This window comes from Echeneis naucrates, chromosome 2, assembly GCF_900963305.1.
Source record: "Echeneis naucrates chromosome 2, fEcheNa1.1, whole genome shotgun sequence".
NCBI classification, from domain to species: Eukaryota; Metazoa; Chordata; class Actinopteri; order Carangiformes; family Echeneidae; genus Echeneis; species Echeneis naucrates.
This window is the reverse complement of record NC_042512.1, coordinates 14,545,280-14,567,951: the sequence shown is the minus strand read 5'-3', so window position 1 is coordinate 14,567,951 and position 22,672 is coordinate 14,545,280. Positions and strand designations below refer to the sequence as shown.

The 22,672-nt window shown below is 40.1% G+C and overlaps 1 protein-coding gene across 3 annotated transcripts; it reads left to right on the top strand.

Annotated features, from left to right (window-relative positions):
- The first annotated feature begins 600 nt into the window (after positions 1 to 600).
- On the top strand, positions 601 to 11,384 carry txndc16 (thioredoxin domain containing 16). Of its 3 annotated transcripts, none has more exons than XM_029519943.1 (20): positions 601 to 1,010; positions 1,418 to 1,593; positions 1,937 to 2,019; positions 2,144 to 2,217; positions 2,415 to 2,489; positions 2,655 to 2,776; positions 2,936 to 3,026; positions 3,136 to 3,304; positions 3,473 to 3,642; positions 3,846 to 3,906; positions 3,990 to 4,116; positions 4,198 to 4,344; positions 4,456 to 4,515; positions 5,180 to 5,384; positions 7,170 to 7,306; positions 7,625 to 7,709; positions 8,043 to 8,178; positions 8,753 to 8,940; positions 9,054 to 9,244; positions 10,051 to 10,358. In XM_029519943.1, exons 2-20 carry the CDS (start codon positions 1,440 to 1,442, stop codon positions 10,356 to 10,358), a joined length of 2,583 nt encoding a protein of 860 aa, XP_029375803.1. In that variant the 5' UTR covers positions 601 to 1,010; positions 1,418 to 1,439. The 3 variants fall into 3 exon arrangements, with proteins under 3 accessions (XP_029375803.1, XP_029375795.1, XP_029375811.1); XM_029519935.1 differs by having other exon boundaries at positions 1,413 to 1,593; XM_029519951.1 differs by lacking the exon at positions 601 to 1,010 and having other exon boundaries at positions 1,440 to 1,593; positions 10,051 to 11,384.
- The last annotated feature ends 11,288 nt before the right edge of the window (positions 11,385 to 22,672 follow it).

Here is a 22,672-nt window from a genome sequence, read left to right as displayed (position 1 = left end):
GCCATCTTGGCTCAAAGCAGTCTTATTCGTGTATCAGGCAGCTAACTCTGAAGACGCAGGTCGCAGCCAGTTTCCAGCTAATTCTCCCGTTTACAAAATGTCCACGCCCACTTCCATACTGCGCCTTCCCATTGGTCAACCCCGCCACCCAGCCTCCACGGCTCTCCCATGCTATTGGTTTATGATGATGTCAGCTGTGGGAAGCGTCCGTCCCCTACATGCTCCTGATTGGTCATCTCCTCAGGTCAAAGCAGCTCCGCCCTCTGATTGGCTCACGGAAAACACGTGGGCGTCTCTCGCAGGCACCAAAACAATTGACAGGAAATAAAAGTCAAGTTAGTGAAAGATAGCACATGTTTCCGGAAACGTGATTTAGCCTTTAAAATAAAAGCTTCAGACGTAAGTAGGCACGGAGATAAAATCTCATCGAGAAGAAATGAATTACATTAATGAAAAAACTTTGATCGAAACAGCTTCATATTTTACCAAAACGATCTTGTGTCAATTTACTTCTAAAACATATTTGCTAACTGATTTAGTTTTAAAATGATTACCGGAAGTACGTCTAAACCATGTTAACTTGATGCTTTTGCGAAAGATGAAGCATCTTTCTTAAAGGACAAATTTCTTAGTTTTTTCTGTGCTGCTTTGAGTAAAATAACCCCAGAAACTGGCTTTATCTGTGGCTCACATCTTACACAGACATGTCGACACGGTTATTTTAATCTTTACAGATGTTCACGTTAGCTTATTTTAGAAACACATGGAGGAATATAAACCAATAGGCAGCTAGCAAGCCTAGCTAACGACTTAGCGTGGTTTACATTTCTAACTAAAGCAGAAAGTGCTATTTTGGACTTTCTTCAGAAGTTTGCACACCTTGGACTAGCTCCTTCTGATTTTTGGGGCCATAATGTCATTATGTCGACTTAGTACGGTTGTAATTGTGACTTCTCAGGTTTTTGCAGCTGGGAAAAGCAAAGGTTGAACCGTCACCTCGACTTTCTCAGGTAACAGATGGCTCCCTTTTCAGTCCCAAGACAACTGTAATAAACCTACATTTATGCAGGTCTTATGTAGTGTTGTCCTTTCTTGGCTTATTTGGGATCTATTTATAAAGATTCATGTGTTTTCTGCAGTTTTTTCCCTCAGGAAACTAAACTTGAGATTTTTAAAGGCCTGTACTGTAATTAAATTATGAAACAGAGCAGTTACATATAAAAAATTTTGTTTAAATGGCCAGCTTGTAAACATTTAAACATCAGATTGTCGCTCTTGTTTCTCTCACCTAGAAAATAATTTTTAACATGTTTGAGGAGTGAATATTGATGCATATCACCAGTTCTTTTCTCATGATGTGTGTGAATGTGCTTACACCTTCATGCTGATTAAACTTCTGCATCTGTTTAAAGTACAGAGACAACAGCACAGTCTGCACAATGTGGATATGCATTGCTGCTTTCCTGCTGTGGATGAAGTCAGGAGGTTGCACAGAAAAGGCCAACAGATCAGAACTAATTGAATACACTGCTGCAGACTTTTATGAGAAATTGCATTCTGGGAAGATGATGTTTATCTATTTTGAGCATAAAGGTAGGTTGGTCACTCTGAAGCACAACAAAACAACTCAGGCCTTTCTGTGTTTGCATTTGCGTTCTTTCTCACTGTTGCAAAATAGTTGTCATTTACTTCCAATTCAGCAATGTTGCATATGCATTGTGCTAGTTAGCCAACATGCTGACATAACAACTTACCTGCACCTTGCAAACATTTAAAACTTTAAATCAAGTTTTCAGACATACTAATAAGATCCATCCATCCAGTCCATCCACTATTTATCTAAATGATAATGATCTCATCAGTATCTTGTCTCTGCTATCTAAAATTTCCCCCCTCACTTATCAAAGATAACTGTCTCTGTCCCCTCTGCCTCCAGTCTCGCCAACCATCTCTCTCTTCCTGGTGGAGCTGGAGAAATCGGCTGAAGTTCTGCAGGATTATGGTGTTCTGGTTGGCAAGGTATCTATCGATACGTGCCAGGTGCTCCATCTGTGAGAAGAGTTGACATTAAAACTGAATTTTCATTACTTCAATATTTCAAGGAATGAATGTGTGGCAGAAACTTTTTGGTCTTTCTGGTTAGGTTAACTGTAATAAGGAGTTGGTCCACTCCTACTGCTCCAATGAAAGGCTACTGCACACAGCTTTTCTGTTCAGGTAGGTTGTGCAGACATAGACAATAACAACTCCCCACTGCACAACACCCGGGAGGTCCCCACTGCTATCATTTCTTAAGTATCATCATCACTACTAATGTAACGCTGGACGCCCGAGTTTTCTTTAAGGGATGAATAGAGTAAAACAAATATTTGGTGCGTTGTATGACTATTGTCCCTGCTTACTTCCTATGTCAGGGCTGGCCGGGAGTTCTTAGGTCTGGATTTGGACACTGTGTTTGACGTCAATTCCATCGTTTCTGAAGTCCTGTTGTAAGTAAACAATGAACCATAAGTTATAATGCCTCATAACTGTGTGAAAGTTGACCATTTCATACTTTTAACTAAAGATGAAGATACCGCTTTTATGTGTCATGTAGTCTCACAGACTACATGTAAATAATAACCCTAGCCTTAATGCTTCTTGAATTGTTCCAGTGCCATCCTGCGTGAAGAGGTCAAGTACGTCCACACAGATGCTGATCTCTTGGCCATGGAAAAGACAGCCAGGGGACAGAAGGACATCGTGCTGGGTTATGTCAAAAGTCTAGGAACACAAGGTATGAACAAGTAGGATTGAAAGCAAATGAGGGAAAGTGGAGATTATCATCTTGAAGTATTTAACGGTGATCAACTGACAGCAGCTCCTGATGGAAACAGGATTGTCTGATTCACTCATCAAATTCATTGTCTTGTTTCTGCTGATTGTATCACACCAGAGCACAGGTCAATGATGGAGACGGCATATGTGTATGGAACCAAATACCAGTTCATCCTCATAACTGGAGGCCCAGTCCTCAAACATCTAGGGTTAGCTCTTCTTTTGTTTTCATAAACAAGATGAAAATTCAAATTGTTTCAAGTTGCTTTTATCAGAGTTTGTCTTCACTGTTTCTGTCTCTCCCTCTCTCTCATTCAGTGTAAATGAATCGTCTCACTCGTCTCAGGTGTGGTTCCTCCACTGTCGATCTCACCGTGGCTTCATGACCACAATGACCTCTGAGCGCTGTCCCCTGACCCGCATGAGAAAACAACTGTCCCTTCTCATCCTCCACTCTTTCCTGCAGCTTATGGAGGCTCCATTGGTGGTAACTAGGATGGAAACGTACTTTAGCAGACATTATGTTGTATTTAATAATCTTGTGAGGAAACAGTACATTAAACACACAAATGACAATTCTGTCATTGAAGCCAAAAAATGTCCAAAAGGCAAAAGCCAACCTAAACTGTTGATGTGTATGTGTGTCTGCCGCCAGTCTGAAGTATACGATGACCCCTCCGTAGTCCCGCCCCCACAGTTCCCCTACCAGCAGACCCCACAGGTCTTCCTGTTTTCTCGTCCTGCAACTGAACACCTGGACCTGGACACAGCCACTACCCTGGCCTGGAGGCTGCGTGGCATTGCCCTGCTGTTGCTTGTACACAGGTGTGGATCTGATATAATTCATGTCTTTTGGTCCACTTCAGTATTTTAAGTTTGACTTGAGTTTCTTTTTAACAGTATTAGCTTTATTTAATAACTAAAAATATTGTCCCTTCTAGTCCATGTAGGATCTAGTCCTTTTCGTCATTTCTCTAACAGAACTTGATTAAATCTACCTATATCACTGTGTATGTGTGTATTTTCAGACAGAGTCCTGCAGTGAAAACCCCAGATGAATATAATGCTGCTTATAGGCTACCTGAAAAGGTATCATGGTCACTAATAACTTAAACAGACTTAATTATGCCATTTTTATCCATGTGTGCTTTACTGTTATTTTGTGTGTTCAGAGTTTAGAGGTGAAGTATATGACCTTACACAACCTTGATGAAGTGTTGGAGCTTTTTATGAATGAAGAGAAAAATGGAGAAGAGGAGGAGGATGGGGATGAAGAGGAAGATGAAGATTCAAAGTTTGGTAAAGTGTGTGATGCTTAAATGGAAGGAATAACAGTGAAAGCAAAGGAAGGAGGAAATATTTATGTGTGTCTGCTGACAGGAAAGCTGGATGATGAAATTGCAGCGTCTGTCTATGAAAATCGAGGCAACTTGCTGGACATGGACTCAATTACCAAGCTAACCTCAGACAACTTCCACACTGCAGTGGCAGAAAGTAGCCTGACGGTGGTGCTCTTCTATCTCAAATGTAAGACACAATCTGCACTGAATGACCATGATGGAAATGTGCTGCATGAGGATGATTCAAATCAAATATGTGTGGGTTGGAATAATTGTAGCTTCTGTTGGCATCCACCAGGGGATGCTGTTTCAATGACTTTTCTCAGCTCCATCACTGAAGTTGCAGAGAGACTTGAAGGTAAGCAGGAGCCCACAGCAGCAGACAGGAAAATCAGAATCTGCTTTGTTCTTGGCTGATTTTTATCAGTGCAAAATATTAGATAGAATAGGAATAGAATAGTTTTACAGCAGGAAAATTGGTTATTAATCTTAGTTATTAGTCTCTGGCTCAATTAGAAAGGGTAAACTACAATCTCTCTTCCTCGCTTCGGTGCTGTTGAAAGACATTGATAGTGCACCATAAAACAAACAATACTCTTATTTTGTTTTAGGGAATACATTTTGGACCTACAGTTTTTTTGTGTGTAAAATGAAAAGATAATATTGCCTTGGCGTCTGTGTTGATTGTGAACTGCAGCCATGGCCTCTATTGGTTTCCATTATGACAAAAGTAAGAGCAGGATGATTCTGGGTGTAGTGGAGGTACAGATGAGTATCACTGGATAACTTTGATATGAAAGAAATCTCTGGGTGATGGTGGTTTCATGAAAGCTAGGGATTTCTCTACTTCTTCACTATGTGAGTTATTGCAGTTTTATGTCTATAGTCGTAAGTCATACAGTGGGACATTATTGTTCATGTTTAAGGTTTGATTTTTGTTTGTTTGTTTGTTTGTTTGTTTGTTTGATCAATATTTTGTTATTTCGATGTCTTTCTGTGAATGATTCGCCGTCTTTCCTCAGACTCAGAGGTCTATGATGTGCGCATGAGTGCAGTTGACTGTGGAGAGTGGATCGACCTCTGTGCTGCTCAGCTGGGCAGCTCCCTCCCTGTCCTGTTCCAGCCAATCACAGCCTTCCCCAGTGTCTTGGTGCTCCGCCCCCACGAGATGGCCCAGAACTACAGAGGCATGCTGGGTAGTGAGGCACTGCATCGTTTCATCCTGTTGTGAGTTTTCTTCAATTAATCTAAGCAGCTAGAAAATTCACCAAATGGAACCAGATGTGTAATATCTGTGTTTGATGGAGAACATATGTCCCTGATGATGTCATAGTTATGTCAGTGTCATTTTATTTCTTCTTAGCTCTGGATGCTACAATCCGATTGTTCAAGAAGTTTCAAACTGCAAATGTGTAGTTTGAAAGATATGGACAACAAGGTCTAATTTAAGAAACAATTTCTTTGCATCATGAGAACTGTAGTAGGCAGAATATTTGAAGAGAGAAGAAGCTAGAAGTCAGAGGTATCTTTGCTTCTGGTCTCTTGCCCTAATATTATGCAAGTTTGTCGAGTTTCATTTAACTACACAGCCATCAGATATTCACAGTGTCGAGGAAAACTTAAACATAGCTGTCCGTCATAAGCCTCCAAAAAGATCAAGTCAACATCATTTACATTTTTTTTTACAGGAAAAATAAAATGCAAAAATTAAATTGCAATCAGATTTTATTTTATTTTATTTTTTTGCATGAAGTGTTGCTCTAATATGAACCAGCTCCAGTGATTTGCATTCAAGCCTTTTACTCTTACTCTGAGCTTCTCTGGTACTTTACTGATCCTCCTGTTTTGTGACTCAATTTGGCTGGACTCACACTTCCAAGCAGACCGTCCACTGAACTAAATCATGTCCATTTATAGATAATTAATTTGACTGTGGACTGATGAAGATGGTGAACATTTTCAGCTTCATGCAAATCAGAAATACTTGATCCTGAGATGCGAGGACTGGTTCACATCGGCAGATGTTTCTTGTGAATAGCAAACTCAAATAGTTTTCTCTCGTAACTCCAGTTATGTTGTTGCCCACGGGTTAGTCATGTTTTGATGAAAAACAACAAAATGAAATGTGCATTTTTAGTGAAAACAGACGCGGTAACAACTCAGATGATAATCTGACCATATTTAGGAAATAATTCGATATCCCACAGTCTAACCCTAAATATCTCTCATTCTAATCTTGACACCTTAGAAAGCAGCAGCAGAATAAACAAACGTTTTTATCAGAGCCAAAACAAAAACATCACCCAACGCATATAGAATGAAGGAAGTCCAGGAAACATCCTGCCCTCCCCTGCTGGGATGTTTGTCTTGGACATCAGCAAAGCTGCTGGACATGAAATAGTTCCTGGGAAGAGAAACAGACTGCAGTGTTCTACCGAAATAATTCAAGTCAAGATTGTATCTTGATTGACATTTAGGACAATAATAAACAATAATAAATAAAGGGCTCATTAGGTGAGTCAGGAAACATTGTGAAAAAACCTTATTGAGCAATAAATAGCCATAAATTCAAGCTGCTGCTTTTCGTCATCCAACTTACCTGAAACAGCAGGACAGATTTCTCTGAATGGGTCTTCAGTCTTGAAGATTCATGAGGTTGTTGCTTATATATTGCTTATATATGTGCAGTCATGTTTTCAATAACTTCTGAGAATTTCTGCAGGCAGAGCTTCTTTTTCTGGTAATCACAGAGGCTTTGATGGCTGTTATGATTCAGGAGTCTTACCTGGAGAAGCTGTCTGGACTTTCTATAAAATGGACAAATGGCCCTAATTCCCATTTGATTTATTAGCTCAGTAAATGCTTTCCAAAGTCTCTAAATTAAATACAACATGATGACCCTTTTTTGAAAATGATGGACAACACAGACAAGGCTTTTTCAGCTGTAGTTCACTTTCATTTACTTGAAATAAATGTCATTCATGTGTTTCCGTGCACTTTGTTCTTTACCAGGAGCCGACCTGCTTGTCCTGCTCCTCTGTCCACCGAGGAGGAAGTGATGTCATTTCTTCAGGAAGCACCTCACCCTGAGCTTGCAGGCCATAAACCTGACAGAGTACTGGGGCTGTTTAAGACACAAAGTCATGCAGGTAGGAGGCTAGAGTCATATGTTCACTCATGACTGCACATTACTCCCCAACAATGATCTTTTGATTTAAATTGATGCTTCAGTAAATCTGATGTGAACAGACTGGACTTAATTGACTTTTGTGTAAATGACTTGAGGGAGCATCTTTATTCATTTATAGTTGAATACATGTGTGAAAACAAGGCTTGAATTTGATTTATAAAGCAGGATCGTGGGCCTGTGTAACCTTTAGACACTTAACTGCACCAGGTCATGTAGTGATTTTTATAAATTGACCTCTGTGCTGTCAGTAACATCATCCGATGCTCTGTTTTGCCAGCACTGCCAGTGTTTACTGCAGCAGCAAAGTCTTTGAGAGGAGAGCTGCTCAGCGGTCTGTTGACAGATGGGCTGGCAGAGAAATGGTAACAGTCTCTCTTAAGATCCTCAAAGTTTTTAATTTATCTGCAATTCATCTGGAGAAGACAAAACACAATGTGTGAACAACAACACATTAGCCAATAAGAGGTGGTAACAGACATAAGTTTGCTTGACGCTAGCTTCAGTCTAGTCAGGTTTTAAAAAGTCATTTAAGCCGATGCGTTGTTACAATTACAGCTGAATTTATGACCTTTAATGTCTTAAATCATTTTTTAAATTCTCTATATTTATTCTTTTATATATTGCTTTCTGGTTTTCTGCTCGATTTTGTGTCCATTTATGGCTTGTGTGTCTGTGTATTTGCATGTTTGCTGCAGGGCTGCAGATCACAGTGTGGACCTTCCTACAGTATTGGTGTTTCCATCATGGAGGACACACACTCCCTTCAGTCTGCCCGTGTCATCTGCTGAGGAGCTGCTCGCACAAATTAACACTGCACTACTGCATCCAGTGGTAAATCCAGATGTGTACATTTATCTGTTTTATTACAGCGGTTCGTTTAGGATTAATAAAGACATCTCATGGTCAGAGAGTGATCATGTCTTTATCTAAATCTCATGAAATGAAAGGGTCCAATGTCAAACCCCTCTGTTAGTGTTTCTTGGAATCCAAGATGGCGCCGTCCGTATTATTTCACAGATAACAAGCAACATATGTGGATTTTGTGTGTTTTTGGTTTCGTTAGTACATTTGAGGGATGGACTGTGTCTGAGTCACATAAACATATGGAACCAACTGAGGTTGAAACAATGAAATTTAATCTTCATGTAGCTCAAAATCACAACTTCCCAAAACTGTTGTAACTGTTTGGCCAGTGGTAACAAAGGGATCCAACGCTAGACATGGACATTGGAGAAATCACGAGATGAATGCAGAATCAGTTCCTCTTCTGAAGATTCTCACGCTCTCTTTGGATGGGTTAATTTTTTTAATCTCCATGACCATGTTTTTCTTTTGGTGGTCACTTTTTTTCTTATTTTACATTGTCAAATATACCGAAATATCTGTCTATATCTCACATGTTAAGCCAGAACTGACGGTAGAAAACCTGCCGTCCTTCCTGTCTCTGGGCAAAGCCCTCCTCCTCCTCTTTGTGGGGGAGGAGGAGGACGAGATCGGACGGAGGCAGAACCAAGCACTGGAGTGGGAGATGAAACGAGTGGTAAAATTGGGGGAGGGGAGGATGGAAAGATACCTACCCTGCTGGATCCACCTGTAAGTGCACCACTCACTATTGTCAATATATTTTTTGACATTTTAAATATTGTGATGATTTGAGTATTTTCTTATCAACCACTGAATAAATGTACATTTTTGGTCTGTCCCAGAGGCCGAACTCCAGCTGGCATGTCTGTCCTGGGGTCCTACCTGGGCTCTATGCCCCCCCTTCCTGCTCTGGTCCTCACCCATTTGCCCTCTGGGGGTGAAATCTATCAGTACCCTCCTAACACTCCCATCGTGGCCCACTCTGTCCTGCAGTGGCTGCAGAGGATTGAGGACGGGACTGAATCCCCTGCAGGTACTGAGGAAGTGATATTCAAAAATGATTGTGTAGCTTGGAGGAGGTCCTGAGAGTCTCCATGTCTTCCAACTGCCTCGAGATAATTCAACACCAGTGACACAATTTAATGGCATCTAATCGCACCCAAATGCTCATTAATCCACATTTTTTCTCATGAGCCATAAATCCAGACTGATCCAGCTATAAATCCAGACCAACAAGACTCTTCAAGTTACACATGTGAATGTTTAAGTACTTAAAAGTGAAGGTGATTATTGTTGAAGCATCTTCAGCCCTAAAGCGACAAATATCTTGAGGCCTTAACTCTTCCCCTGAGATCCCTGTAGTTTGTCTCAGTGCAAACCGAGATAAGATATTGTCAGTCTTTGCTCTGACTAGTGTCAGCACGATTTTTGTCTTGACTGTGAAACAACCAAAAAGAAATTAACTGGCTTGAACCAGTGGAATAAAAGGTTTGCAGAATGAGAATGTGATACATGCAAGTGAGTACCACAAAAAAAAAAACAACAACAATTAAATCAACAATTGGAGCCACAGTCTATTTTCTTTAAGATTTTCTTCAGGCAGTGACAAAGCTTGTGAATGTTTCTAATATAGACTAATGTTTCTAATTTCAAGCATGAACATGGACTAGGATGCAATGCCTGGTGAAGAATCCTCTTATTTATCTTCAGCAATTGTTGCAAGCTCAAATCTCAACACGTCAGGTTCAAATTGAGTTGTGGTCTAAATAAAATCAAATGTGATTGATTAACGTAAATTATAGTCAAGAGCAGCCATCATCGTCCACTCTGTCTTTGCAGGGATGTTGGCTGAGGACACTTTTCCTCCTGCTGTCAAGTTTTATGACTTCCTGAATATCATGGACATGCAGGAGCCCGGCTCCGCCCAGCAAAAAGCTCCTAAAGAGGAGGAGGAGGAGGAGGAAGAGGAGGAGGAGGAAGAGGAGGAGGAAGAGGAGGAGGAGGAGGAGGAGGAGGAAGAGGAGGAGGAGGAGGAAGAGGACGAGGACCGGGAGGAGGAAGAAGGGAACATAGGAGATGATGGGGTGGTGGAAAAGGAAACTGCTCCTGCTCCTGAATCAAACACCAACCCTCACTCTGAACTGTAAGACTGAGAATAACACAGAACCACTGATTAAAGTTGTTCAACTCTTGATATGAGCTTTAGTTTTATTTTTGGTGTATGAAAGTTATTTTATCATCTCTTTTTATTCAGATTTTTTTCTATAATCTCTTAGTGTCAGATTACGAAAGTTTAGTTTTAAAGTGTGTGTTAGTGAGTCATTAAAGGTGGAATATGACACAAGGAACGGTGCAGTTTAAAGTGTCTACTTCCTTGTTAGATTGATATCCATTTTGGTTTTCTATTTATATTGTAGTATAACAAAGCATATGTTTTGAAGGCATTTTCTCAGGATTGCTAGTTTGGTTTCCAAGAGCTTTTCTCAACTGATTCACAGTAAACTATGTGGTTTCAGGTAATTAACTGTTTTTAAAGCTACAATTTACATCAGAAGTGCATCGGCGTGTCGAAGCCACAGCGCTTTGTGAACCTGGAGGAGACAGCTGGTCTCACTTTGTCATGGCTGCATTTACATGTTAATGTGAAAAGAATGAATTCCACAACAGCTATTTCTCTGATGGTTAGTAAACGTTAATAGCTTTAATTGTTGCCATATTTGCCCTTTCGACTAAGAAACTTCCATGTGTAGAAATTAATGACTATCTATATATCATATCTATATCCTGGAAGGTTCCTGGATTTTTACTCAGATGTTATTTCTTCAGTCACTGCACTTCAGATGTTAGCAGCTGTGAACTGTATACTGACAGTCTAGATGCAGAACAGAGGATGTGGGTTAGATTTGTGTAATTTTTCTGCTTTCATCAGTGTTGTGGTTTTTGTTAATCAGTGAAAAGGGAAGATGACCCTAAACCTAAAAGGGACTGAATCATATTTGGATTGTTGTCAATGCTGAATTCTTTTTCTTAGCCTGAATGTAAACCCTTGCATGCATTTTTGTTCAGCTTCTGGCTTTGTTTTCGACTCAGCTTCCCATGAAATGACATATTTTTTTATGCATTTGTATATTATTATAATTATTATTTACTCATTTACTCATTTCCTGTATCCGTTTCTGGGTCGCGGCGAGGGCGCGGGGTCACCTGGACAGGTATCCAGTCAATCAGACCTCCGGACAATTCAGAGTCATAATCATTTTTTGAATACACTAACTATTTAATACTCATATTTTTGTCATTGTTGTGTAGTTTTCACTGCTTTGCCTTTCTCATTTTTCATTCAGTGCGCACAAATGCGTCAAACACCTCCCCCCCTCCCCACCGGGCTGTACCGGTGTTCCCAGCGAAGTCCACCAAAGTGTGTCCAGGTGAAATGAATCTAATAATGAAGGTTAATCAATCAAACCTTGTCATGGGAGGGAAGGAAGATTTAGTTTGTTTCACGGATTTTCAGGCAGTTCGTACACACTGATGGAGAAAGAAATTTTTTTTTTCCAGCCGTGGACGGAGAGGAGCGGAAAACCTGAACTTCAGAAACACAGTCAGAGCCATCTTAACAATGTCTAATTATTTAGTTATACTTATTATTTTAATATCCTTTTTATATATATTACAGTTGTGTACTAAATTGAAGCTGTTGTGTTACGCTAAACACAAGAAATGGGCCATAGGCTGGCCCTTTTTATTTATTTATTTATTATTATTATTATTTTTTTTTATGTCTGCTGCTATTTGTATGTTTTGCTGGTTGTAGGTTTTTTTTGATAAATCATTAGATATCAGGAGGCAGACAGTGACGTGGGAGCACGGTGCTACAAATGGGACTTCCGGGTGTTGCTGTTAAATTAATAGAATCGGGGCGGCATCACGTGACCCGGATGTGTTGTCTTAATTGTCTATGGGCTGCTAATCATTGCAATTAATTATGATGATAATTATAATTACCCAGAATATAACTGGATTAAATCACAGAGCCTGTATGATTGCAGATGTGTACCTCCACCATTCACTATTTAAACAGAATTAGCAGTTCATCAGAGATTCATTTGGCCTCATGGGGAGATCTGGGAGACAGCCTGGGGGAAGAAACTGTTTTTAAGTCTGGTGGTTTGGCAAAGGAGCTCTGTAGTGTCTACCGGAGGGAAGCAGTCTGAACACTTTGTGTCCAGGGTTTGCAGACAACCATGTGTCTGTTGTGTCAAATGTTGTGTTGTGCTACACAACAGTGGACCAATCTGTTTGTGTAGTTGAGGAGTTTACTGATCTTATGTGGTATAAGGTGACCTTGAGTGCTATGAAATGAAATGTTATTTTATTATCATTATTATCATGCTGACCTGAGCCAGCAGAAGGATTGTTTTATATGTTTGAAAGGAGAATGTTGGATGTGCTGACTGTTTTTTAAGATGTTGTTTTATTGCAGATGATCAAAATAACTGGCAGAAGGCATTTCTTCTTCATGTGGTCAGTACTGTAGCCAGATTACTTTGCACTGTTCAAGTCTATCAGTCTCAAAGCGATAGCGAGAGAAGCAGAAGCAGATGCACGATTCAAATTGTGTATCGTCCGCAGCAGCTTTCACCATACACTATCTTTGGTGAGAGAGCAGAGCTTGTTATTCAGAAGGTCTAAATACTGAGGTACTGCCTCAGGTCGCCTGTCAAATAAGTTATTTGATTTTTTTTTTTTTTTTTTTTGTGTGTGTTTTAAGATAAATTCTGGGCTTAAATTCTTCTGTCACCTCATTTGTCAGCTTTCTCACAGATAGCAGTGTTGGCTCAGGGAAATTGAAATAAATGTTGTTGATGACTTTTTAATGGGCCAGATTGAGGAGATGAGAAATAATGGTGTGCTTTGATTAGGTCAGAGAGTTAACTGAGGGCAGCTCTGGTCTGTTTTAGAAATATATGTGTGCATTTTCCCAACTACAGCCTTGCTAGAAGCAATTAAACTTTTCTTTCATCAAATATCTCTGTGCCTGCAGAGGTCACCCGTCATGTAGTTTGCACATTAATTGTCGTCATCTTGGAGGAAAGTGGCTTTCATATCAAGTTCCTTTGTGTGGATGTTACGTTGGCAACGGATGAAATGTTGCTATGCTGAAACATAGGTAGATGATCAAAAGCTTTCTATTACTCATTTCTGGTGCTGACAAAAAAAATCAAATACAGTTGTGGAGATAAGTGGTGCACATCGTATACTAAAAACAAAAGCTGGCTCCATAATCAGCTACTTCCTTTGAGCTGCAGAGTCTGATGGTCAGCTTCTTTCCCGATAGTAGTGACTGTTTTTCACTGGTTTGTTGTGCAACTGTGTACAGTCTGTTCAGCCCATTGACCATAGCTTTACTACCAAAACTGGAAAGAAATGTGGACTGTATTTAAGATGCTTTTGATGTCTCATAGTGAATTCGTACAATTGTTTTTAGATAAATTGTTATGATACCAGACTGAGAGAGTGTGTGTGAGTCAGTATATGTTTGTTGATCCTGGGGTCTCACCCAAACAAACTACCCATAATTGTGTTTGCAGCAGCCTGGAAAATCTTGAGTCAGCATGATCGATCAGCAGGGAAATGATGCAGCATAAATCAGACTAAGTGGATTGTACAGCAGCCACACACACCCATATTACATGTGAATCATGACATTCACATATCCAGACCATGTGTATCATTCAATTTCCGACGGACATTACACAGACACACACACGTGCTTGTCTTGCTTTCCTATTTTAGTGGAAGCCTGTCATATGGTGTTTCTTTAAATTTAACCTTGAAATCCTTATCTGTGCTTTTTTTTTTTTTTTTCTCTCTCTTTTTTTGATGTTTATCTGCTACCAAACTTTATACTGAGTGAGGTAGTTGTCAGGCAACAGTTTTACACAACAATGTTTATCCACTTAAAATTGTTTCAAAAATTGCAGCACACCAGGGGCTTCAGCTATTTGTTCAGCGATTTCAAATCGATGAATGACAGCAAATTGTGTGGAGAAGTAATCTGGCTCGAGTGCTTGGCGAGTGTGAGCGTTCAGTGATTTGGTCGTGAATGTGAAACTTCAAAAGTGATGATGGGAGAATGTGTAGGCAGAAACACGGCAGGTATGGGAAGAGTTTCTCTCTGACTTTGCTGCGTCTGAAGATAAAACTTTGTCTCCCAGGACTGACTTAAAAGGATGTCGTTGTGTGTGTTAAGCTTTGCCAGTATACACAGCTGAGCCTGCAGAATCTCCACATTACATTATTTGTCCCCTGTGTGTCTGTATGTTATTGATAAGTATCTATCTCTGTTTCTGACAAAGACAGACGAAGTCGGCCTTGTGGGAGCAGTGTAACAGAGACATGGATTGGAGAGGGAATAGTGTGCGTGAGTGAACTGGATCTGACTTTGTGGGAATATATGCTCCAAGCTTGTGTTGATCAAATTCGTGACCATAATTACACTGAAAGGCCGACGGGAGATTCCTCAATCTGTTCTCACAGACGCACTCACGAGCAGAGGGAACTCGGGTCGCATGTTTAAATGATGCAAAAAACATTTCAGAAAATGTAGTCTTTTCTTATCGCACAAGCTGCAGTTGTAGTTATTTATTCTGTGGCCACTAACTAGTCTGGAAAGTTCATTCTGGCTGGTAAAACTCACCACTGAGGTTTTTTTTTCCTCACAGTTCACAGCTCAGACCCGATCTGCTCCAGGGATTGAAAGAGGTCATCTGAGTTCAGAGCTGCATGGTGATCTGAAAAGCACAACCTTGAGCTCAATGGTGATCTATCATTATTGCGTTGCCTGTGTCTGGACTTTGACTCGGGTTGTCTTGTCTTGTGTTCAGGAGACGTTAATACTCACCTTCCAGAGTAGTCAGATCTGGGCCACAAGACACTGGTAAGCAAAAATATTCAGTCGGTGGCAAGTAAAGACAAAGCCGTCCAACATTTCACATGGGAAAAAGCTAATCTTAAGGAAAATCTCAACAAAGACCACACATCTTTTATCATGTGCTCAGCTTGAGAGCGTCACATTGACACTGTCTCTAATCTAAAAAATCTGGGCTGGCTATCTCCCTTCTAACATTTGTAAATGTTAAGAATTGCAGGATGAAGTTTGTTTTCATTGCCGAGCACATTTTTGAGTTTGAGATCTTTTTTTTTTTTTTATATATATATATTTGAAGTGTTTTATATAATACTTAGATGCTAACAGGAATGAACTGGTAAACTGATTCTTCGAGTAAACAACAAACATCTGTGATGACGGTTTTGATTATTTTATTTTTTTTTTTTTTTTTTTGGCCCCAGGTTAAGAGTTTCTATCTCTGCATCCACTTCATTTCTAATATTCTAATATAAATCAGTGGCTGTTTTTCTATGCAACACAATAATGGTTGGCCCACTGCAGGTCAGTCTGAGGGCAGGACTTTCTCTGGCATTCTGCTCTTCCCTGCTTTTGTTTGGATTTACTTGCAGTCAGGAGAAAAAAACCTTTGAACACCTGTTTGTTATATGTGTGGCCCTCAGGGGCCAAAGAAAACTGCAGGAGCTGGACTTTTTCAGATGAGCTCTTTACAACATGGTTTAGACTCTTTAATCTTCCTGATCTAAACCAGTATTCTACCATTTGCACCTGATTTATGATACAAAATAAAATGGTGTACTTGAACAATGCCAGTCTTTTATCTTCCTTCCAATAAGCTGGTTCAATTCACTATTAAGGCAGGAATGCATTATGTAAAAAAAAAAAATAAATAAATAATAGTGTGGCGTGTCTAGTGAAAAAAATACTAATTTACTTCATAAAATTCTCTAATCTGACCTTTCCAGTTGGTGAATTTCTCTCTCTATTGTGGGGAAAAAATTAGCATCCTCTCCATCGTCAGGATGTCTATGAGCACTAAATGCATGAGGGGAAATGTGAAAGTGGAATCAGGCCACATTTTTGATGAATAAGTTTTATTAATCAGTTCTGGGGGTCACTGCTCATATTTGACCAGCTGACCTTGGTGAGACACGAAGAACCATTTCCTGTTTCTCTGCCATGCTGGGAAAGAGAAACAGGAACTAAACTATGATCACAATGAGTCAAGGTGAGATGAGTCTCTGCAGATTTATTTTGCAAAAATTGAGGTCATATGACCCTGCAACCACAAACTCAACAATACAATACAATACACACAGCTGCCATCTTGGTTTCCTGCCAGACAGACAGAAGTAAACTAATAGAAACCTGCCTCTGAATTGTACCAGTTTATACCTTTGACCTCTTGTCGTGAACCGTGATAGCGACAGTGCATGAAAGTGAGTTTGGTGACTTTGTGTAACTGCTGCCACTCAGGTTTTCTTCATTAGATTTGTGTTCCGACTGTGCAGCTGTGCAGAATCTTTACTTATGAATTTATTTTGTTTTCCTGTATCATGTGAAAAGAAGCAGATGGCTGCTGCAGGTTAGGATGAAAGATACAATCAGACGTGAGCAATGATTCATTTCTCTCTGAGGCGGAATGACAGTGAGCCAATAGGGGGCGCTAACAGCTGCCAAATGGCCAAGCTAATATTATTTATCTTCAACTTTTAAAATCATTCACATGCTTCCATTTCAGGATTATTTATATGAAAAATGCCTCCATCACCACCATTTGTTCATCCGGAGTAATTTCTGATAATTCCATATAATTATCACTCTTCCGTCTCTCTGTTCCTTCTAAAAACAAATGAGATGCACGCAAATTAAAATATGAGGATAGATAAGAAAAAGTCCCTCATTTCCTAAAAGTATGTAGCTGGCATGCATGTGTGATGAAGGGTTTTAGGGTGGAAGGATTGGTAAGTCTGGCTAAGGTGAGCAGGACTACAGGGGAAGACGAAACCAAAACATACAGGCCTGCAGACTGAAGCCAGTTATTCAGTGTCGGTCAGATGGAGCAGAAAATTGGGCAAGGCCACGACACTGAAATGCTTGCAATACTGATTTCCTCTTCCCCGCTGACTTCTCCCCAGACAAAAAGGTGGCAGCAACCATAACGGGAAATCTGAGCTTGCTGTTAATTTTACAGCAGGCACTCTGTCCACTAAAATGTTGTTCTCTGCCTCTGAGAGAAATGACCAGAACAGACACAGTGAATGTGTAAGCATAGACAAGTACAACAAAATGTTGTTGTTGCTTTTTTGCTCTTTCAGCAGGTGTGACTCATGTTGAAATGTCTAACACAGAGGATCTTATGAAAGGACCTGATGTTTCTCTCTCTCTCTCTCTCTCTCTCTCTCTCTCTCTCTCTCTCTCTCTCTCTCTCTCTCTATATATATATATATATATATATATATATATATATATATATATATATATATATATAATTCAAATGCATCACTGGCCTCCAACCTGTCTTACTCTGTAATATTTATCAAAACACAAACTTATCTCCTGTCAGTCATCTGATACTCACGAGTGCTGTTATATAAGTCAAAACATAGTCAAGTCCCTGACGGCCCAGCGGTTAGAACATTTACCACATGGGAACACTGAACCCATGGCTCCTTCTGCACTTTGCCAATCAAAAAATGCTGAAAGAATAAAAATAGCAAGCAGAAATCTGTCTGATTTGGTACATTAATTTCCCAAAGCATAAACAGACAACATTATTCCTGTTTAAATGAAACATAGCTGTGAACTCAGTCCGCTCTGAAGGGCTCTGTTGGACATTTCCTGACTGAACTGTGCTGCTGGAGGTTAGACAGTCTGCATCGGCCTTTCGGTGAGATGCTCTCTTGGTCAAATTCATTAATAATTTGTGCCAACAATTTTTGCCAGCTACGTATTTTAGCTCCTGAGGCAACAATAGATTACAGCCTCTTTAAAAATAAAGAAGTGGCCACAGAGGAGTCACAAACACACCCATATGGCAACTTAAATTGACTAACACTCGCATTTCGTGTGTGTGGTTAATGCTGTATCATCAAATTCAAGTGAGACAGGAATTTACAGGGTCAACATCACGTTCGTTTAAGTTTATTGTGAGATAGACATTTTGTTTGTGGACATTTTACCAGCTGTAAAAAAAAAAAAAAAAAAAAAACTGTATGTGTGTGAGTGAGAAAGAGAGAGAGTGAAAAAGAGGGAGATACATTAAGGGGAAACTCTAAGAGGCTTTTATCAGGTTTATTGCTCAATTCTGGGAAGAGAAACACAATCTGCTGCCATGGAGGAGTAGATGTCAGGAAATTTGATGTTTTTGTCCGAGCCTGTGATGTGAGAGACAGAGAGAATATGGCAGAAAGTAACGTGGCTCATGGTCAAATCCTCACTCACTTTTCCAGGACTTTGAATGCATTTTCCTGCCTGTAATATTTGAAACACGACAGTGTAGCGTGGGCTGCCAGCGCGGGAGCTACCACTGCAGAGAAGAGAATGAAAAAGATCCTCATTAAACTATGAAGGAAAATCCAGAATAGAGAATATGTTACTTTTAATGGTTTTTCTCTGCCAAGCTAATTCCTGGTTGGATCTGCACCACCTTCTGCCTTCTATCCAGAAACTAAAGCTCTAAAGTCTTATGCTGACGTCGGGCCGGGTGTCGGACTCAGATACTTTCACTGATGGCCTGAATTGGTTTAATAGGCTTTAAGTTGTAAAACAATCTTGACATTTGATACTAAATGAGAAAATCTCATCAGTGCCTGAGTGTGCAGACAGTTTACATATGAGTAGATTTTCTTTTTTTTTCTTGTTTTTGTAGAAATCAATTTGATAAAAAATGCCCGGAGGACTCTGTGTGAGTGGCTGTTGGTCTCTGTATGTTGGCCCTGTGATGGACTGGCGACCTGTCCAGAGTGTGGACAAAGAAGAATGGTATCATTCTGTGTGTGATGCTGGTCATCAACAACAACACAAAGACTTCTCCCCTCAGGTCCAGCTGCTGGCAGCCACACAATGCACACCTTTTAGCACCTATTGGAGAGGAGAACAAAAGCTGTTTTGGTGTCGGCTTTGGGCAGTTGGACAAAGGCTGTGGGTTTCAGTGACACAGAGCCGGAGATAAAATCTCAGTGAGTCTTTTCAATTCTAAGTAAGGAAAAATTCTCCTGACTCTCCAAATGAGGAAAAGTCAGGATTCCTGCTCAGACCATAAAATTAGTGACTATGGAAGCTGATCCCAGCTGTTGTGATTAGAATAATTTGTGTCCTGTCTCAGCCAAAAGTAAAATTTGCTGTATATTTGGAAATGTCAGTTTTCTCAATCCTTCTTTAGACTTTTACTGTCAAATAGGATGTTTCATCTTTTTGCTTTGACATCGGTGATTTATGTTTTTAAATGACCTTCAACATGAATTCAGAGAGGCATGGATGAGAAAGCCAAGGATAACAATGAAAGCTTGAAAAACTGGAATAAGTAGAATTTCCCTGAATTTCTGAACTCTGGGAATTGAAATTGGCAGAAAAAGATGGACGTATACATTTAATGCTGAAAATGTAAATTATATCAATAATATTCCATAGTAACTAAAATAAATATTTTCCCACTATCACTGGGTAATGTTCCACAATCCTTGTATGTCCATCTGCAGTATTGTCTGGGTGTGTGTACATGTCCCTCATAACAAATGGATTTAATGTTGTGTTTGTGTGTGTGTGGATTATAATGACAATGATCCATGACCAGAGGCACTTGGTCTCTGTCGGGGGGGTATGGAGGGACATTCTTTAATAATTAAGTCATGTTGCTGTGCACACACAGAGATCACAACGTAAACACTGCATTTCGTGTGTGTGCGTGTGTGTGTGTGTGGTTAGGGTTAGAGTAAATCTAGTCGGCCACATTTCTAGCTAGTCTCACATTTAGCCGCCAGCCGGTGAACATAGAGGAGCATTTAGCAGATAAAGAGCCAGGTTTCACCCTCACAGCTTGTTGTGGTTCCAGTAACCTTTTTTTTTTTTTTTTAAAGCATCTGTTAACAGCTGTGGTCTGAGACCTGATGTTATTAGTGTTGTTTCAACGTAACTAAGCCCAAGATCACAATTTATTGGAAACTATTTAAATGTATTGAACATTTTGCCAAAACATTGATTTTTCATAATTTTGTGCTTGGTGTAAAAATATTTCCTCCATAAGAAACAGTTCAGCTTCATCCTTTACCATCTACAGTGTCTGCTCTTCACTGGAAACAGCCTGAGAAGCTTTCAGCCCAAAAGCTCAAATGCCACCCGAGTGACTTTTATTGGAATTCCTTTTGGGTTCCCCTTTCATCTAATGCGTCTTTTACTGTTCTTGGTCAGAAACTGCATCATTAACTTGTTTATTCATCAAGTTGGAAAAAGATAAATAAGCTACTGTAAAACTCTGAGATAAAGTTTGAAATCTCCAAACATGGATGTATTTCTTACTCAGGAGCAGACGGAGGGGAAACATGTAGTTTCTCTTCTGGGTTTGATCCCCCTGCAATTAGTCTGAAATCAATGGCATATCCCAAAAACTAAACTTTAAATGTTATTATTTTTTCTGATTAATTTTGACTTGTTGGATTTAATGAATGTTGGCAGATTTTACTCAGAGTTTTCACAAATTCATCTTGGCTTCAGAAGTCTTTTGGGTTATTTTTGAAACAAGTTCCAAAGCAGTGAGGAGAAGGCCAAGACAGAGGAAGAGCAGAGGTCAGCAGTCCTGCTTGTCCGCAGAGACTCAGAAACAGACTGCAGAGAGAGTAACTGCAGAAAGCGCAGCATGTCTTGATGTCGACTCTGCAAGAGGTCATTGTGCTGCTCAGAATAACCAAAGCTGTTAGTCTTTAATAAACTGCGTAAACACAGTTACTCAGAAATTGCTTTTCAAAGATCGTGTCCAGTTGGGAAAGTGAAACTTTGTGTGTGGAAAAATGATTTATTTTGTGTTAATGTAGCCGATTGTAGTTGGAGCTAAAGCAGAACTTAAAGACACTGAATCTGGGTGTCACTGAGGTCGCAGTGGCGTTGTGGCCCAGACAGACGCCATCCATCGCTGCAATGAGTTGTTTGACTGAAGCACAGCTGGAAGATCGTCCTCTGTGTATGTGGACGTCACATCAGTCTTGCACACTTTGCTTTTTTTAGGGTGAATTTAAGACCACAAGTCTTAAATCTGGTGGAATCAGATGAACTCCGTCACTTGTAAAGACAAGTCGGACAGATACCATTGGCTGCTCATTACCAGATCCGGATCTTTCCCCTTCTCTTCTGTCTCTCTATGCAGTTTGAGAAAATAATAAAGGTTTAAAATGCCCAAAAAACTACTTATGACTCTTATGAGTAGCTGATGACATCGCAGCATCACATTTCCTGGCATCTTTTTAAGATCATTGAAAACTATACCTGGTGTGTAAACACATTTCTGCACACTGTTTATTGAATTAGAGCCCGCAGATATTTGCACAGTTAATATGTAATATCTGCTGTATGATTTCTTTCATTTGAGGTTTCATTTTCATGGATGGTCTGCTGATGGTGATTGATGGTTACTGGCTGTGAGGTTGTTGTTGAACCTCATGAATGTAGAAAATTAGGACAACTGCAGTTGTTCATAGCTTGTTGTTATTACTGTACCTGCAGGTTAAAACCGAGGAGCAGGCGGGTGTTTCTACATCCATGTTTGGTTTAGTGTTGGAGTAAAATGAGCCTCCTGCAGATGCAGCCAGTTCTTTGATTGTTTTTGTAAATCTGAGTAGGATGTTTATACTGTGCTGCCCTCATAAGGAATATCAATCTGTCATTATCGTCTGAGCTAAATCTCTCGTTGAAATCTTTGATATGTTTCCAGGATAAGTTTTACACAGCAGAATGATGAATTTGTCCAAACACACGTGCGTGTGTGAATGAGTAATTGAGGTGATTATCCAGATGTTTTTGGTCAAAGATGTCTGTCAGCTGTCAGTAGATGAAATGTTAAAGCTGTTTGCTGGAGAATACGTTCGGGAACATGGCACTAATTCTCCATATTCTGGTGTTGTGTGTGTGTGTGTGTGTGTGTGTGGGGGGGGGGGGGGGGGGGGGGGGGTCACAGCTGAATGTCCTCACAGTATATGTAGCTCCAGTAGAGAAAACATCCTCCTGTTGGTGCCTCTCTCTGTCTCCACATGTAAGACCTGGTAAACATCCTCCTGGGCCTCAGTTCATCAGGAATACAGCGTTTGTGTTCTTGGTGAACCGGACAACTGTGTGTGCGTCCTCCACCCGTGACGATAAGCCTGGACAACTCCTTCTTGTCAGGACCATGTGTGTTTTTAGTGACGTCAGAGCTCCCATCTCATTTTTATGTCTACATTCCTGTCTCTCCAGTGCTTTATTGATTCAGTGTTTTGTTTCAACATGTGTGTCTAAAAGAGCAGGATAATATTTGTATGAAGTCAACGCTAAGTTGCCCTTCAATGAGGCAATCAGCACTTATGA